This window comes from Haliotis asinina, chromosome 1, assembly GCF_037392515.1.
Source record: "Haliotis asinina isolate JCU_RB_2024 chromosome 1, JCU_Hal_asi_v2, whole genome shotgun sequence".
NCBI lineage: Eukaryota > Metazoa > Mollusca > Gastropoda > Lepetellida > Haliotidae > Haliotis > Haliotis asinina.
Window position 1 is genome coordinate 36031506 of NC_090280.1, and position 18271 is coordinate 36049776.

The 18271-nt window shown below is 38.4% G+C and overlaps 2 protein-coding genes across 2 annotated transcripts in view; one reads left to right on the forward strand and one right to left on the reverse strand.

Annotated features, from left to right (window-relative positions):
• The first annotated feature begins 1869 nt into the window (after window positions 1-1869).
• On the forward strand, window positions 1870-12861 carry LOC137290843 (sulfite oxidase-like). Its single transcript, XM_067821997.1, has 3 exons — window positions 1870-2131; window positions 7242-8431; window positions 9030-12861. The coding sequence occupies exons 1-3, from the start codon at window positions 1936-1938 to the stop codon at window positions 9354-9356; spliced, it is 1713 nt and encodes a 570-aa protein (XP_067678098.1). The 5' UTR covers window positions 1870-1935; the 3' UTR covers window positions 9357-12861.
• A 1512-nt stretch (window positions 12862-14373) lies between these two features.
• Window positions 14374-18271, reverse strand: part of LOC137290876 (cystathionine beta-synthase-like) — a 43132-nt gene continuing 39234 nt past the window's right edge. Inside the window, exons 15-16 of the mRNA XM_067822046.1 lie at window positions 17898-17982; window positions 14374-17544 (exon numbers count right to left, since the gene is read on the reverse strand). Of these exons, the coding sequence (XP_067678147.1) occupies window positions 17423-17544; window positions 17898-17982 (207 nt within the window). The 3' untranslated portion in view covers window positions 14374-17422. The remainder of the gene's footprint in view (window positions 17545-17897; window positions 17983-18271) is intronic.

Below are 18271 nucleotides of genomic sequence, written 5' to 3' on the forward strand. Positions count from 1 at the left end.
CACCTCAATGATGAAACATTAATTTATTGATAGCAATAGCTTCCCGTGCCGGTGTCAAGTAGGAATGTAACATGACGTGAAGATTGTGATTAGAATTAGTATTCAGCAACCCAGGATTGCCCTAAGAGAAGGGGGTAGCAGCTAGAGTGGTTAAACCGTCTGTTCTCCATGCGGAAAACCCGGGTTCGATTCCCCACAGAAGTGTTATGTGTGGAGCCCATTTCTCGTGTCCCCAGTTGTCATATTGCTGGAAGAACTGAACTCGCTTTTGAGCCTTAATAATTTTCTTGTCTCCCCGCCCTTTCTGCAACCAGAGACCATAGTCTATTATCTGGTTTCTGCTGCAATATAAAGGTCCACATATAGTCTGTCTCCGAGACCTGAACCACAGTATTTTCCTTCTGTCAAGTCCTCCCTGCAATGTTAAAGCCTTAAATGAAGCAAGCCTAGATTTCCCCAGGTTCAGGGCGTCTTGTCAATTTAAATTGATTTATTTGTTACTATGAAAATTGTATTCAGGGACTAATCGTTAGTCTAAGGCCCTCTAGAATTGCACCATGTTGAGTCCTGTTGACACCTACATGAGAACTAACTCACTTCTCTGGTCGGGTTACAGACTAAACATATCAAACTGCCACGGCAGGCTGGACACTTATCTTCGCCAGTGGCACAGGTGAGACAAGACATCAGGCTTACTTATCTACTAGAAAAACTAGAAAAGACAAATTCTTCAGATTTCCCTCCAGATTCAGTGCGCGAAATAGCCACTGACACCCCCCCCCCCCCCCCCCCCCCGACCAGCAATGTCCAGTAGGGCCAGTAAATCTCCACAGTCACTGGTCCGACTGTAAACTATTTCGCCCATTGGTCATATAAAGCTCATAGTAAAAAGAAAATATATATAATAATAATAATAAAGACAACCAAACAAAAAAAACCAACTAAAATTCAAACGTAATGAAAAGGATCTCTGATACTTTCTTCATTTTCTAAACCTGAGGAGAAATCTAGACTTGCCACATTTTCTAGACTTGAGTGGGTTTTCTTGGTTATATTTGCCTCGGAGTCTGAGGACTGTGGTCTTCAAACGTAATAAAGATATCAGATGATCATGATGTTGATGATGACGACGACGACAGAAACTATAGTTAAGCTGGAATCCAGACTTGCACCTTCTCTATAAACTGAACCTTTTATGTAAATCGTTTGTTCCAAACCTTTAGAGCAAGGTACGTATAATTTTCCACACTCGTGTATATATCGATCCGTCTTTAACGACACGCTTGAAGAAAATTTCATGGTGACTTCTACATTTTCAGCAACACCTGCAAATCTGGAAACACAAGACGGTTACCTACTATATCTGTCACATTTATAACTGTCGCAAATATTAAGTGACGACTTAATTGGCGCACCCAATTTCTGGTTTAGGTATAAATACTATAAACTTTCATAAAACATTAAATAAATACAACTGCCTTTCTCATTGTTTATTTTAGCAATCCTAATTTTTCAAAAACAGTATAATATTGCAGTTTTAGTAAATATATTATGATATAAAAATCTAAATATCGGTGAATGAAAAAAAAATGATACTAACATATACTATAGTACACGTATGAGTTCATCGCTTGGAAGACTAGAAATGGTCACCAATATATCTGAAACATCAAATAAAGTGAAATCACCTAGATGAATACAAAATACACCCTCTCTGTTACAAATATGTATGTATACCATTATCACATCTAGATAGAATTATCACTGGTGTACTAAGGGTGCAAAGCTGCATCCAGTTCACAGCGCTTCCAACAAGATTGTCACCCTCGAGTTACTCACCAAGGTGAAGGTCGTGCTTGGGACAGAGGTCAGGGGTCACGGCAGGGTATAAATGCACGCGAAATCACGCTTCAATCACAAGAACTGTTAACAACAATGGCGCTTAATCAGGTTCGGTTACGTTGTGTAAAAGGTTTACTAGCTTACAATGGCCGTGTTACATCAGCTATAGTCCATAGAGTACCCCAGAGTCGAGACCGTGGCGGGGAAAGACACGCAAGTTCTGGGAACTCTCAAAACACATCCTCCAACAGACTGAAATGGCTGGCGCTCGGATCTGCTACTGTTGTCGGTATGTTGATATATCCTTGAAAAGCATATGATGTGGCGTTTGACCTGGTTTCCCGAGCAGTTTATTAGAGTAGCCTAACAATATTCAAGCTAAGTGACCAGTGCCTTCAAATATTGTAGGCCTGTTATGATTTTTATATGATAGTCATAACAGATCATACGATGTTGCCAGGATCGATACCTGCTCAGCTGCTGATCGATGGTTGAACTGCGACAGGTGATGCAACGTGACTTGTTTCAAGTGCCTGTAGTACATTTTTGTAGATGCAAAATGTCAGATATTTGTTCAGAACTTCCAGTGGTCAACTGAACACAAAATATTCATGAATATCACTGAAGGGGGCGTGACGGACCAGGTCTGTTTACAAATAAATGTATTCAGAAATATACCTACTGCAGTGATGCCGTAGAGAAAATTTGAATACAGAACGCAACCCAAGAATAGGTCCTTCCACACTTCTCAGTTAGTTCATATGAATAAACTCGTATTCCAGCCAAGGCCTACATCGAGACGTCGAGCACACCTTGGTATAGTGCGAAGTCATCTAGTTATATGCTGGACTAACTTTTCAGTATGGTCAAACAGGCACTACCGCTGAGGTCTCATCAACTGCAGATTCAACTGAGCATTACATGTATGACACTATCTACAACTATCTGTAAGGACAGCAATGATTACATTAAATTTGAGGCAATGTTTATATGCACATCAGAGTTGCAAAGGGGCTGTGTCATAATTGTTAATGAATTAGCTCCTAAAATAGGTACACGAAGGTACAGTGGAAAGCAATCAGATGTGTTTATTTAGAAACACCTAATGGTTCTAGTAATTCATACAAAGTACACAAAATTGACTACTGGCTAGCGACCAGTTATCGCCATTTTTAAGCAGTTTTTAACGATTTGCTCCATTATTTCTTCACAGAATGAAATAAAATTTTTCGTGATGATAGATCAGCTATTCACCGATGTTTTCTGCTTGTTTACTGTTGTCGATCATGTTTCCCCAAAACGCTGTCAACATGAAGCACAGTAGTGTAGATTGTGCTTTCCCTGCAGCTAACAAGACCAATAATCACCATTTCTGAAGTTTTTATGTTATTCACCTAATTTGACATAAACTTGGTAATAAAACTATTGTGTTTCAAACCTTGACATATTGAAGAAATTTCATGATTGACTAGTGGTTAGACTCTGAATTCATATAATTTTGACAGTAACACTTTCAACACCAGTCAACAGAAGTCTTGGGAAATGGGAAATCCAGGACCTGAGGAAAGGAAATCTAGACTTGCTTCTTTGGGGTTTAGCCTGTCAGGATGGGGGAAGCATTAGAGGAATTAATGTGATTCAGGGATTGTGTATCCCAGTAGTACAAGCTTTTCCATATTTCTGATGATATGATATGACCACCGAGGTGATTCTGATCCCATTTCTGTGTTTGTGTACCTTGATATCTAATCAGGTCATGTGATAACGTCAATTGCCCTATAATATTAAAAACACACTTGCCAGGATTTACTTGTCCTATACTCATAGAAATTGACAATGGAAGCATTGAAATTGATAAGTGTGTCTATGGGGACGTTGAAAAAGTCCAACTACATATTTTGAAAATGTCGATCAAGTAGCAATAGGTTATCACTGTGTCTGCGGGTTATGGTGTCATTTGCAATCTAATTAATGTAACAATGTGAGGATCATGATACACAATACAATGTTAACAGTATCTGAATAACAACAATATTACAACATCGTATGAAGAATAATATTTAAGTGTCATTTTGTCCCCTCAACCCTTAAATACAGGACTCTAGGTAAATCCCTACACTTGTGATCTGTTTAATCCCGCATGTGAATCAACATTATTTTAGCATTGCTACAAGTTAAATGCCACTGTGATCATTGTATTTATCATATATATACACAATCATTAAAATAATGAACTGTAGTACACAGCAATATTTTAAACAGCTGTGTTCACAATAAAAATAACTGGCATGTGCTATTTTGGCTGTCCAATGTGACTTTATGTCATGAGACAAATTTCTTTGACATCTTAAATGTAATTGGGATCACCCGCCCCCCGTAATTACACTTAGTATGACTTTGTTGTGAACAGAAAATCATTTTTCAAAATCACTAAACGAACGATTGACAAAAAATATTTTTGAAGTTCCAAAGTGTACAAAAAGAAAATGTTTAATTAATTATATTATAAGGCAACAATATAAAGACATACACTGAGTTTCCCTCCTTTGACACCTTGGTTGCTGTACAGTGTATTTGAAACTTCCTTCATTTTAAAGAAAATTAAGCCATGAATATCCGGGTCTTCAGCAACATATGCTTGTTGTTAGAGGCGACATATGGAATTGGGTGGTCAGACTCACTGACTTGGTTGACACGTGTCATTGCATCCCAATTGTGTAGATCAGTGCTCATGCCGTTCATCACTGGATAGTCTTACGCAGACTTGATGATTTACAGAATGTTGCCATGTAGCTGGACTGCTGCTGAGTACAGCATTAAACTTCATCTAACTAAACAGAATAAGCCTTTTGTCCAACTCAGTGACAGTGTCTTTTGAATCCATTTAAATGACTAAATATCATCAAACATTTTGCATTAATTTATTTTCTAACCCACCAAAGATCACATGTCAGCAGAGACCATATAATATAATATGGTCTCTGATGTCAGTATTTTTGTATAAATGAGAAACATCAACTCCAAATACAATTGATGGACTTTAGAAATATAAATGACAATATCGTCTTAGTAGGGCAAGCTCAGCACTCTTGTTCTGTTTACTTCTTGTATTGAGACTGGGTGTATTTACTTGTAGTTAAACATACTGTTTGCTCTTCTCCTGCGTGGTATCACAGGTCCGGGGGCCATCTCAAAATGTATGCTGACCTATTTCTCATTGGGAGTCTATTTCCACTATTATTCGCAGTGCTGTTTCAGTCTTTTTTGTTCTATTCACACTGATACATTCGTATCAACTTTTGAAGGGCTTCAAATAAATTTTACTTGCACCCAGTGCAACCTTAGGTAGTAACCTTTTTGCATCAGACAAAAAGTGATTGCATTGCAACAGTGGCATGCATAATAAGTACATTACTTCTGCAGACTTAGGAACATTTGGAAGTTTATAACTTTCAGATCTGTTGATAATTCAGTCCTCAGTGCTTAGAAGGAAAATATTTAATAGCAATCACAACTGTTTTATAAAGATGTTGTCTTGACATGTTAATCTGTTGCCTTCATAGAGATAAGTATTGTTATTTTTATTCTTATCTAATTTCATATTTAGGGTGGGGAGTACATGAACCAATTAATCACTGGCACATGCCTAACTACAGACATTAAGTTGCCATGGCTAGGAGAGCACTGTGCCTGGGGGTGACTTGTTTCCTATCTGAGTCAGCTGAACATTCCAGTCTCGGTAAGACATGTGGCAACTGATTTCATCCCTAGATTATCGTCTTGAGGTTAAGTCTTGCCTGTAAAATACGTTAAACTGGGGTTCACTGTCTCAGCTACTGTGTGGGAAATAACCACTGGCCCGCTAGGCCATGGCTAGTAAAAATCCAGTTGGGCAAGTAAGTCTCCATGAGCCCTGGCCCGACTAGTGAATTTTCATGGCTCATTTTATAATTATATCACTCTCTCTCTGACTTGTTAGGTTATAGCAAATTTTTAAATCATGCAGGATTATGGCTTGATAAAAATAGTCGTCATATAAGCAGCTTAATGACAAAACCCGTTTCTACATTCAAATTTTGGTCCAGTGAATTATCCTATGAGTTAATAACTTTTGACGGGCTTGCAAAATTTGGAAACTATTTTGCACACTGTTCAGGTACATTCTTCACTAGCGATTCTCCCATAAATTGTAGTAATCAAAAACTGGTTACACTGAGCACCAAGCAGTCGATCACATTTTCTCATAATCGAATACAAGCAATTCTGGAACTATTGTCGTACTGTTTGAAACATTTGACGGCGAAAGATATCTTGGAAGGTGTCAGGACCTGAAAATGCATTTAAATCTCAGAAATCCCACTCCGTTTACTGAAAAGTCATAGTTGAATATTTCCTGAGGACTCCAGGAAGTCCATGGTCATGATGAATTAGTCATCACTGTAAAGTAGCAAGCTGCATCATTTTACACTGAATGTGAAATTTGCAAATGCAGTGTGCACAGTTTCTAAATAGAACTGAAAAAAACAACAGAGAAATGTATGATTTTTGTTATACATATCTGAAATAACAACCTGAACAGAAAAAATCTGAAAATTGACACTGAACAATTGCTTTTGAATGATTGCTCATTGATAAAGGACCAATCATCAGCTGTGAGATTTCAACCAATTCCCAACACAATTCATTGAACTTTTTGTTGCTACTTGCTACCACTTCATCATAGGAGCCCTGAAACATGGTGTGTAAAAATATTGAAAACTTGAAATCACTGTGTGTAAAGGAAAACATGTCAAGATCCAATATTTTTGGTGCATTTTAACTAAAACTCCAGGGTTCAAATTATTGTGATGAGTAAACTTAAGCCTTAAATGCAAAATAAAAAGTAACACCTTTAAAAGATTTATGAAAGATCCAAGCTACCTTTTCGTATCATGCTTTGATGTTATAGGGGCAACATGTTACGAAGGAAGCCAAGGAGAAGAGGGATTATGTGTTTAATAGCACACAGACTTGTTCTAGTTTCTGAAATCTGTAAATTTTACAGAATGCTGTTAAATGCTGTTCTCAGCAATTTTCCAGCTACATGATGGCAGTCACGCCATGTAAATTATAGCCTGGACAAGACAATCCAGTGATTGGTAACAATATTAACATGTGCGTCAACTTATGTAGGATATGATGTAGCAACCAAGTCAGCGAGTCAGAACACCCAGTCCTGTTTTTTCCGTCTTGTGACAAATATGGGTTACTGAAGCCCAGTTCAAACCCAGATCTTCCCGGGTTGTATCCCTTTTGGGGTTTAGGGTGAACTAGGACACGAGCATTTAAATATCAGAAATAATTTTTTTGCTGATGATCTACTTACACTGACACTCACTCTTTTGCTTGTATTGCTTCAGGTGCTGGTTTATACTTGAAGTACAAGAGCAGCCAGAATGTGGTGTCGGCTGCAACTGAGGTCCGCACTCCTGCAATCCAAAGTGGCCCAGGTTCCATGCGGAGTGACCTGCCACTGTTTACCGAGGAACAAGTATCACAGCACAACTCTCGACAGAATGGGATTTGGGTGACTTTCAAGAATGGCGTGTATGACATCACGGAGTATGTGGCACAGCATCCTGGAGGAACGAAGATCATGATGGGAGCCGGGAAGTCGATCGAGCCCTTCTGGGAGCTTTATGGCGTTCACAAAAATCCAGAAATTCTACACATTTTAGAAAAACACAGAATTGGGAACATTGTGTTGGTTGAAGATAAGTCAAAAGGTAAAACAAACGACCCATATGCTAATGACCCCAAACGAAGCCCTGTGCTTATTCCAAGTTCATCACGACCTTTTAATGGCGAACCACCAACTACAATTTTGGTTGATAATTACATCACCCCAAATGAGCTCTTCTTTGTTCGTAACCACTTACCAGTGCCGAAGGTTGACCTGAAAGATTACAAACTTGAAATGGCTTTGGACAAGTCTTCAGTGAAACTGAACCTTCATGACCTGAAGTCGAAGTTTAAGTCAAAGTCAGTGACCTCTGTGGTTCAGTGTGCCGGAAACAGACGCAGCGAGATGACAAAGATAAAACAGGTCAAAGGTTTAAACTGGAACAATGCAGCCATCAGCAACGCGACCTGGACTGGGGTGACCTTGAATGACCTTCTGAAACATTCTGGCATTGATCTTGACAAGGTCGACTGTCAGCACGTGCAGTTTGAGGGTATGGATAAGGGGCCTGAGGGGGCACCATACGGAGCCTCGATTCCAATTGACCTTGCTCGCTCATTGAAGGACGATATCATCATTGCGTACCAGATGAATGGTAAAGACATCCCACTGGATCATGGCTATCCTGTGAGGGTGATTATTCCGGGCGTGGTCGGAGCAAGGCAGGTGAAGTGGTTGACGAAGATCGTGCTGTCGGATGAGGAGAGTCTGTGTCACTGGCAGAGGAAGGACTACAAGGGCTTCAACTCGTCTGTTGACTGGCATAATGTAGACTTTGACAAATCTGTGGCAATACAACAGCTGCCTGTAACGTCTGCCATTTGTGATCCTCCAGAGGGCGCCGAGCTTGAAGAAGGGGCAGAAGAGGTGAGTGTATGTGCTGAAGTTAACATATAGGCAGACATTTTTGTGTGTGTTTGTTAAAATGATAAGAATTTAAGTTTGTTTGTTGTTCAACACAGTACTTTGCAGTGTTCAGAGGGCAAGGCAATCCAGCGATCAGTAACATAAGCAATTACATTGATGTGTGCAATTACAGGTATAGGTTACAAATTCAAAGCCAGATTAGTTAGGTAATAAGTTGGGTTTTATGCCACTTATAGCAATATTTTCGGAATATCAAGGTCGGAGACACCAAAATTGGGCTTCACACATTCTACCTATGTAGGAATCAAATGCTTGCCTTCATTGTAATGAGTAAACCCTTAAACTACTGTGCTATAGCAGATATTGTACGTCAAGATGGGCTGGGGTAGTCCATTGGTTAAAGCCCTTGCCTGTTATGCAAAGTTTGAATTGCTATGGGAGTTCAATCTGTTGTTTCTTGTCGTGATACTGCTGGAAAATTGTTGAAAGCAGTGGTAAACCTCTTCACTCAGTCCTAGAATTGAATAGAAATGTGATTTTGCTTAGTTGAGGTAATGCCTGAATATGTTAGTCATTTCCTTACTCTCTCCACCTGCAGGTGACGTTGAAGGGGTATGCATGGAGTGGGGGTGGTCGTGGTGTCGTGCGTGTGGACGTGTCCGCCGATGGGGGTCAGACATGGCAGGAGGCGGAGCTACAGCCAAACAACCAACCAGCTTACAAGTCATGGGCGTGGACACTGTGGGAGGCTACCATCCCACTTCCCGAGGGTCACAAGGGCAAAGTGAACCTGGTGTGCAAGGCCGTGGACGTGTCATATAATGTCCAGCCTGACAACGTAGATGGAGTGTGGAATCTTCGTGGCGTCCTAAACAATGCCTGGCACCGAGTCTCAGTGTCCGTCCCTCCAGCGACAGAATCATAAGAAAGGATAACGTCCTAAAGTCTGAATATCAGAGTGATGATGAACAATCAGTATTATCAGAAGTTCAGCAAACATGGCTTCCCTCAGTTCAAGAGGAATGCAGATAAGAGTTTTGTGAAAAGACGAGTTGGTATGACAAGAACCCGAGTGACTTGAGACAGATATATGTGACAGATTGGTGACAATTAGAATGTATCAGGCATGGTTACCATGACATTGCAAGTGTGATCTACAAGTTACTTCATGTTGCCATGACAACTAAGTTCTGAAGTGCCAGTTTTTTAATATGTGTGTTGTAGTTGTCAAAAGGCCTTCCTTGAGACACATACACAAGGAATTGTCATACCCATACTATAAATGTCATGGGCTGTGAACAGAGTTGCATCCCTTGTTCTAGCTGGTTCTTCCAATCACGATTTAACAAAAATTCTGTTCAGAGTTGTGTGAACTCTTGGAGTGCATCTACTGACAAGTACATTGATACATGATGAATTTTCACTAGCTGATGCATAAAACTAAATAGTATACGTGTATTGATAAATATTTAAGTTCTGATGTAATGTTAAGTAACTGATTTCATGATGCTGTCAAAACGTGCCTAAATATTAGCCCTTAGATAAACCATCACTGGCTGCAACCTCTACAAGGAAGAAGTAAATGCAAAAGGTGCCTGCTCAAATTAAGGATGGCAACATATATTATTGAGATATGTATTGATGCATGCAATGATGACCCCGGTTAAAACCCATTGTTAAGTTCAATGTTTTGATTGTAACAGGTTTTGTGTACATAGGGTATTTTAAAAATGTTTTCAAAGTTTGATGTTGTTTGCAAACCAACAGGTTAAAAGTGGTGCAATGTTATTTCTTTAATTCATTTAGACGGGGAGTACCTGTCCATTACTTGTCAACAGGCAGATATTGTGTACTGAATTGCAAGGGTTGACTTGCTGACGTCTGCCGTGTCATCTTATAGTTGTTGTTTTGTAGAATCTCACCTTTGTTTTGTTTGTTAATTATTTACATCTCAAAGATGTTCAAGAGCATATTACCATAGTAACAGATTTTGTAAATATGCGTATCCAGGGTTAATTTGAGCATTTACAACTTGCACTTGTTCCTGATCCTGTTATTGTGTGGACATGATAGCTGCTAAGAGATAATTCCAAAAGATGTTGGCTCAATTTCAGTTTTTGAAACTTGCACTGGTACATCCTGAAGCGACATTATGCATTTTCATATTATTTGACCAAATGCATGTTAGTGTTGTATAATACTTGTATATCAAGGAAAAATAGATAATATTGTATATTATCCATATATCCATGATATACCAGTTAATATTGTACATTGTATGTCATGATATACCAGAAAATGTTCTGTTTTTTCCATATATATACATGATGTCATATATTGTTTGTATATGGTGGTATACCAGGTAATATTACATATTATCTGCACACAAGTGAGAGTGTTATGTGCACAGACACTAGTCTGTTGACTGGCGTACGAACACTTCAGTCCTCCAAGAGGTGATTGGTGATTGGGTAGAGTGTATTGTGACTCAGAGTCATTTTTTAGGGTAGGAATATTACATTCAATTGAAATATATTTCATTAACCTGATGCTGTGACTGTTGTCAGGATTGTTGACTGTTGTCAAAGTTTGAGCTTTAATTTCCAAACAAAAGTGATCAACATTCGTGGTCTCTGCGAATTGTTAACAGATACATGCAAAGACCATGCTGTTGTAATACTGACCAACTTTGCCAGTATGTTAACTGGACAGTTCCATAGATTCGGATCGGTTCATATTCTAGGACATTGTTCCAAAGATATCATTATCTGGGAAACTGTCCCACTGACAGTTCTCCTGCAAAATGACTTTTCTTTCTTAAAGACATTCAGGGTAAGTATGTTTTATTCAATGAAAACCACACATATTGTTTGCCATCAAATTTATCTGTCCTTTGTAATCATTTTAGAAGTTTATGAGTGATATGACAGGTGGGATACTTAATGGAGAACTATTTCTTTGTCATCATAATATCATAAAGAAGTTGTCATCCATGCAGTGTCTCACCTTTCTGCCCTGTGTATGTGTGAAACTTCAAATATTTTGTCAGTAAATTGTGTTAAATTTTTTTTTGTTAATATGTATACCATTGAACAAAGGCTGGAGGTATTTGATGTGTGGTGTAGTTGTTGATGATGGTGGGATTAAGAGAAATGTTTCTATCGTCCTTTTTTTGCAAGGCAAACCGTTATAAAAGTATAAAATGGTGGCGTTACTAATACTTTACTTCATATATGATAAAAATATATAAATACCCGCTGCTTTAACTGAATGTGGTGCTCCATTATGTTATGTGTTATGAAGACTGTATTTTAATACCGGTTCCTCGTTGCTGTTATGTTCATGTGCACTGGTCTCAATAGAAGTGTACCTGATTTATAAACAATTTTCAACCAAATTTTGTTTCATGAGATAATCATTTCACTCCACTTGAAGTTAGATGATCCGTGTTAGAATTGGTTTTCAGTAATTCATGCTTGATGTAAGTGGGGACTAACGGGATCAGGTTGACTTGGATGACACATGTCATCGTGTCCCAGTTGCCATAGATTGATGCTCATGCTGTGGATCACTGGATTGTATGATCCAAAGTTACTTATTTACAGACTGCAGCCATATACATGGAATAGTGCTGAGTGCAGCGTAAAACTAAACTTAGTCACTAACCCACTGACTTCATGCTGGTCATTTCTGGTGTGCAACGCCTTGATATTGCTGAAATATTACGTAACAATAAATTTATTCAGTCAAGATAATCAGCTGATTAGTGATGTCCAAGTTAAGTTTAAGTGTTGGTTCTGTGTTACTGTTAATCAGGGAGTCAAATTAGTATTAATACAGAATTATACAAGACACAGTAACAGACTTAGTGCTTGTGAAACATTATTGCCAAAATATGTAACAGTGGAGTACAACAGGTGTACAGTAGTATACACACTAACAGACTTAGTGCTTGTGTACATAACCTCAGTTGCTAGCGGAGCTGAACTTCTTTGTACTAAGTGCAGATTTGCAACAAATAGAGAACAAACTTTGAGGAATAAATTGCCATCAGTGTTAGTCAAACTCCAAGTGGTTCAAATGTTGTGTATTACAGATATGAATAGATTTGACATTAAGTTTAACAAAACACTTCTGCAGCAGTGAATGGGTACACGGAAGGATGAGATGGCAATATGACTTAAAAAGAGTTTTTGTAAGCTGAGAATGGATCATCAGATGCTCAAATTTGAAAAAACTATCATGGCTTTGTTTTTAACAAAACAGGACACATTATAAATGAAGTTATTATTTTTTAAGTCTTTTTAACATTTGTGTTGTATCTTTCTGAGTTACTGTATGATACATGTTTAGTGTTTGTTATAAGCCTGTGTAATTATAATTCATGTTCTTGTTTTTTTTTAAAGAGAGTCAATAAATAATATTTTTCATCATGTTTGTTGTTTACTAAATACCGATTGAACTACAGATATGATTCTGGAACAGATTATACCTTCAGTTGTGTATTAAGCAGGCTAAAGTCAGCAAACAAGGGAACCTTCTTTTGCACGATGGATGGTGGGTGGTCAAGTGGTTAAAGTGTTCACTCGTCACACTGAAGTTTCAGGTTCAATTCCTCACGTGGGTACAGTGAGTTGACCCAATACATGTTCTCAGTTGTTGCTGGAATAAACTCACTCATTCACTTTTATTCCACACATTCAGCAATATTCCACCTTCTCAAGCTAAAACTTGAGCAAACATGCCTGCCCCCCATAACCTCACCTGCTGTCTCCAATTGTGTACTCCAGTGTGCAAAAACGCCACAGGCATGTGAGCCCATGGCTAGTAAAAATCAAGTGAGGCCAGTAAATCTCCAAGCACTGGCAAGTGAATTTTCATTGGGGTCATTTTGTAAATATTTCAAGATAAAAATGTTCATCATCTTAGCAGCTTAATCACAAAACCCATGTCAACATTCAAATTTCAGGAAAGTGAATTTCTTTGGGCTAGTAACTGTCAGGCAGTAGATAAAACTAGTCTGAAGTAAACTGATTTGTTAGGCACTGGCTGATTAACATTCATAGGTATTGACAAAATTACTCTGCCCTTCTTTAAGTTAATGAAACAAATTTAATTATGATACTTAATTAGCTATTGTGTCCAGCCAGTCCACTGCCACCAACTGTGTGTATACATAATGCAGTGGGAGGGAATCATGGCAGTATAAATAGATGTTTTCTCACAACTAATTGTTACAGTTATCTCATGTCATTCGTGAAATAATATATATGCTTATCATAAAGTAACCCCGAATAATGGATTGTGTGACTAGTTTCATCACCAGTAGGACCCGTGAAGATTCGGTGTAGAACAGGCCTTCAGCAACCCATGCTTGGCATAAAAGGCGACTGCTTGTAAGAGTCGAGTAACGGGATCGTGTTGTTAGACTTGCTGTCTTGGCTGGCACATGTCATCTGTTCCTCATTGCGCAGATTGATGCTCATTCTGTTGATTATTGGATTGTCTGGTCCAGACTCGATTATTTGCAGACTGCCGCCATGTAGCTGGACTGTTGCTGAGTGAGGCGTGACACTAAACTCGATCACCAGTTGATTGATAGAGAATGAAACAATGGCTGTAACGTGAAGTTGAACTCTTACATAGATCATGCGACATCCCCCCCACATTCCCTGCTAACCTAAAACTCCATATTTTCTCTGTTACTTACCGTGAAGAATTTGCTGTCTTTCACTGTTGACAAATAATTAGGGGAATAAAGTCCTAGAATTGTAAATGACTGGAACTGCAAATTCGTGATTGATGTATTGGCAATAATTGTTTGGCAGCAGGACCAAATCAACCAGCTATGAGTTACTTTACACAGCAAGTGTCTACTGATCCACAGATACTTGAATCAAGGCATTTATTTCAGTTTTGTTCATTTATAAATAACAACAGAACAGGGAAATAGGATGAAGTTTATTGTCATGATTAACTAAAGAGTACATGTTTCAGATCTAAATACAAGATGGAGAAGGACATGAACTTATGATAATCCTAGTACTAAGATTCTGATAAGGCATATGTACCTCCAAGCAAGTGCATTACAGCTGTCGAAATGATATGTGATCATATTGAGAAACAGTGCTCCTGACTATATATACATGTGTACCTCAAAGCAAGTTAATTATGGTAGACGAAATGATGCAAATGTGAAATACAATATACTCAGGGCTAAAACAGTGGAGCATCTCAATACCTCTTGACAGCTCCTAGCTGCTGACTGCTGCTGTGAAAGGCATGGGATGTCATTCACTGTCCCAGTCACTGCATTGGTCTAATCTAGATTAAGTACAAGGAACAGTGACATAGCTTGACTTTTGAATACATACCTGGTGTGAGGGACTGAACAAATCTGATCATATGCTGCTACACTGTGTATAACTACAGACTTAACCAGTTGGGTTATATACACAGTTCCTGGTATATAATACGATAAAACTGGGTCTATACCGGCATCACTATGGTAACAGTGTCACACAAAAGACCCAGAAACAGAAACAAGAATGAAGGCACCAATCTACATGTACTGATCCACTCCTTGTTCTTGCTGCTGTAAATATGAGTGAGTTAACTTTTATGCCTCTCTCAGCGATATTCCAGCAATATAGTGGTGTGGTACACCAGAAATGGTTTTATACACATATATACCCATATATACCCATGTGGGGAACTGAACCCAGGCCTTCAGTTTGACAAGCAAACACTTTCACCACTGGGCTACCCTACTGCCTGATAACTATTGATCAACTCCTTGTGGATGCAGGAACAATGAACATTGGATAAATTGGTCTGAGCAATGATTTAATTATAATATAACAATAGGTATATCGTTTGAAATATAGTAATAAAATATATGTTTGTAAAAACAATATAGTGGTAAATCAATAACACACATATCCATGAAAATGCTACAAAATGCTTTATAATGTACATTCTCTGCTCTGGATTAAACAGCAAAAATAATATGAAGCAAAAGATTTTCTGAACTTCACGAATCTTATAAATATATGCTGTATTTGCCAAAATGTCACATCCATTCCTAAGAAATTAAAAAAATCATTATACATGTTTTTGAAGTGTTCAAACTGGACTGCCATGGAAACAAGTAAGTACAAAAATCAGTTGCACATGTCATGCTGAAAACAGATCCAATGGACAAGTATGTATCAACAAATATTAGTATACAAACACTAATCTCACGTCCCGCTTACATACTTACACCCACCTTTTCAATTTATTATTTTTGACTTCCTGAAAATGTAAATCAGAGAAAAATAATATGGGAACTTCTAAGATAACTTTCTACAGGTTTACGTCAAAGTACTGCAAAGAAAGTGAGTTTAGATTTGTGTGTTTTTTTAGCAGAAATCAACTTCACACGTTGTCCTCATGTAGGGAATTGAACCAGGTCTTCAGTATGACAAGTGAACACTATAACTGCTAGGGTGTAGCTACAACTGTAGAACATAGAGATAAAGAACACAGACAAGTCAAACAGTTGGATCAAACAAACTTATGTAACGTTCAAACATACACAGCACACGAGTGTTTGATTCCTGAAGGGACCTGTTACTACTAATTTGTGAATGAATGAATTCTAATTAACTCACTAATTAGTGATATGTTAAGCAAACTATAGATGGAATTTCGTAGTGAGTAAGTAAACAAGCATGAGTTTACATGCTTTTAGCATTACACCAACACTATCACTACAGGGGACACTAAAATGTTTTGTACCCTTGTGGAGATTGAACTCAGGCCTTTGGTGTGACTAGCGGATGCTTCAACCACTATGCTACTCCACTGACCCAATTTCATAATGATGTTACATATTAATATTAAGTCTCAGGTCTGTGGGTATTACTAAGTGACTTCATTTAGGATAGTGAAGATGATGAGTAAATCAGTAAATATAAGTAAACGATCTTTGAGATTCTGAATGAGACTCTTTCATATGAATAATTGAGCAAAGCAGATGAGGACAGCCCATGCCAGGTGTACAACCGCTAACTGGTGCCACCTTAGCACTTAGTGGCACAAACAAGCAGTTAAGTCATCACCACAGGAGTCCTGTCACTTCCTTGGAATCAACACAATTTCCATGGAGAACAACTGTCCCATTTCGCTTAAAAACATACTTATCCGTTTGATAATCCTGGGTCTAGGACTTGGATAGGGGCATACTAAGGGACCATTCTTTTGATACTCTGGATCTGGGTCTTGGATAGGGGCATACTAAGGACCATTCATTTGATACTCTGGATCAGGGTCTTGGATGGGGGCATACTAAGGGATCATTCATTTGATACTCTGGATCTGGGTCTTGGATGGGACCATACTTACTGTTTTGGGAGTGGGATATTTATAAAAAAAAGTTGTGTTTATGAAATACATGAATACAGTAAATATGCATCAGGTTTTCCAAAAGAAAACAATTTCATCCTTTCAACCTGTCTCCAGGTTTGGTTTGACCTCTGCTCAACTGGTTGGTCCCTGAACTGTAACTTTGATGTTTCCAGTAAGTTGTTTCCAGAATGACAGGACTCACTGTAGCAAGACAATATAATCAGTATCTATGACAAACAAAATATCATCAAATGTTCCCGCACCTTATAAGTAGAACTATGTACATATACATATACGTAAAAAGAGGAATGTTTGTTGACTTCACGCCATTGTTTGCTCACAGAAACAAAAACATATGAACACCACAGATATCTAAATTTGCCCTCAATCATTTTAGTTCATCTTCTTGAAGTTACGTCAATTTCATGTCAAAATCACTTCAGCTGACACATGCCTTAGCAACATCGGCATCTGAAGAGACATCTGCTTCAAGTGGTATCTGCTTCTACTGGCATCTGCTTCAAGTGACGTCTGCTTTGAATCATCTCTGCTTTATGTGGCACCTGTTCCACATGATGTCACTTGTAAGTAGGGTCAGGTCTACTTGTCCTCATGTTTGGATTTGTCGCTGTTTTCATGTTGTGTGATGAAGTTGAGCAAGTCAATCCTTGTTGCTATGCCAAAAATCATCTGCTTTTTAGACATGAAGCTGCCTCCCTCGTCTGCTTTCAAAAGTGAGAAAAGATACGTAAAATAACTGGACATACAGAGTTACTGAGATGGTTTGATTATGATCAGCATTTCGTTGAGTATTATATATGTTTATTAGTATTCTAGTTCGAGTACAGTTCACTGGTCCACTTTTGAATCAAACAGACTGTAATGTACCTCCCTGGACTAATGTAATGCCAATGAGGATATATTGCAAATCTTGCATATCATGCCTTATCTGTGAGTTCAGTATTATCACCATGAACATACTGGCATTTCTCCTAGTTTTGCATGTCGAAGTATGTACATCAGAGGGATGTAAAGACACAGACTCAGTCACAGACACAGACGGAGGCACACTTACATTGTCTCTGGTTATGCACAACAAGGACAAAGTGGTCTGTATCCAACATGCGAGAGAGCTGACCCAACGATGTGTCCATGTGGATCTGGAACAGTAGCAACAGTAACCTCCCTTTAGAAAAGACTTCTAGCTACAGTAAGCTCCCTTTACAGGTTCCACTACACTATATCAATATCACATGCTGCCCGAGCGAGGACCGTATGGAAACAACTCAAACGAACAGAGGCCTGTGACAGCTGTGATTGGATGAAATAGTGTAAGATGTGTATGTGTTTTAAAAGCACATCCACCCTGTTATTAAAACTGACCACAATTTTAAGTATTTAGTGCTGTCATTTTTATCACTATGGGTTATGCTTATGTGTGTACATATA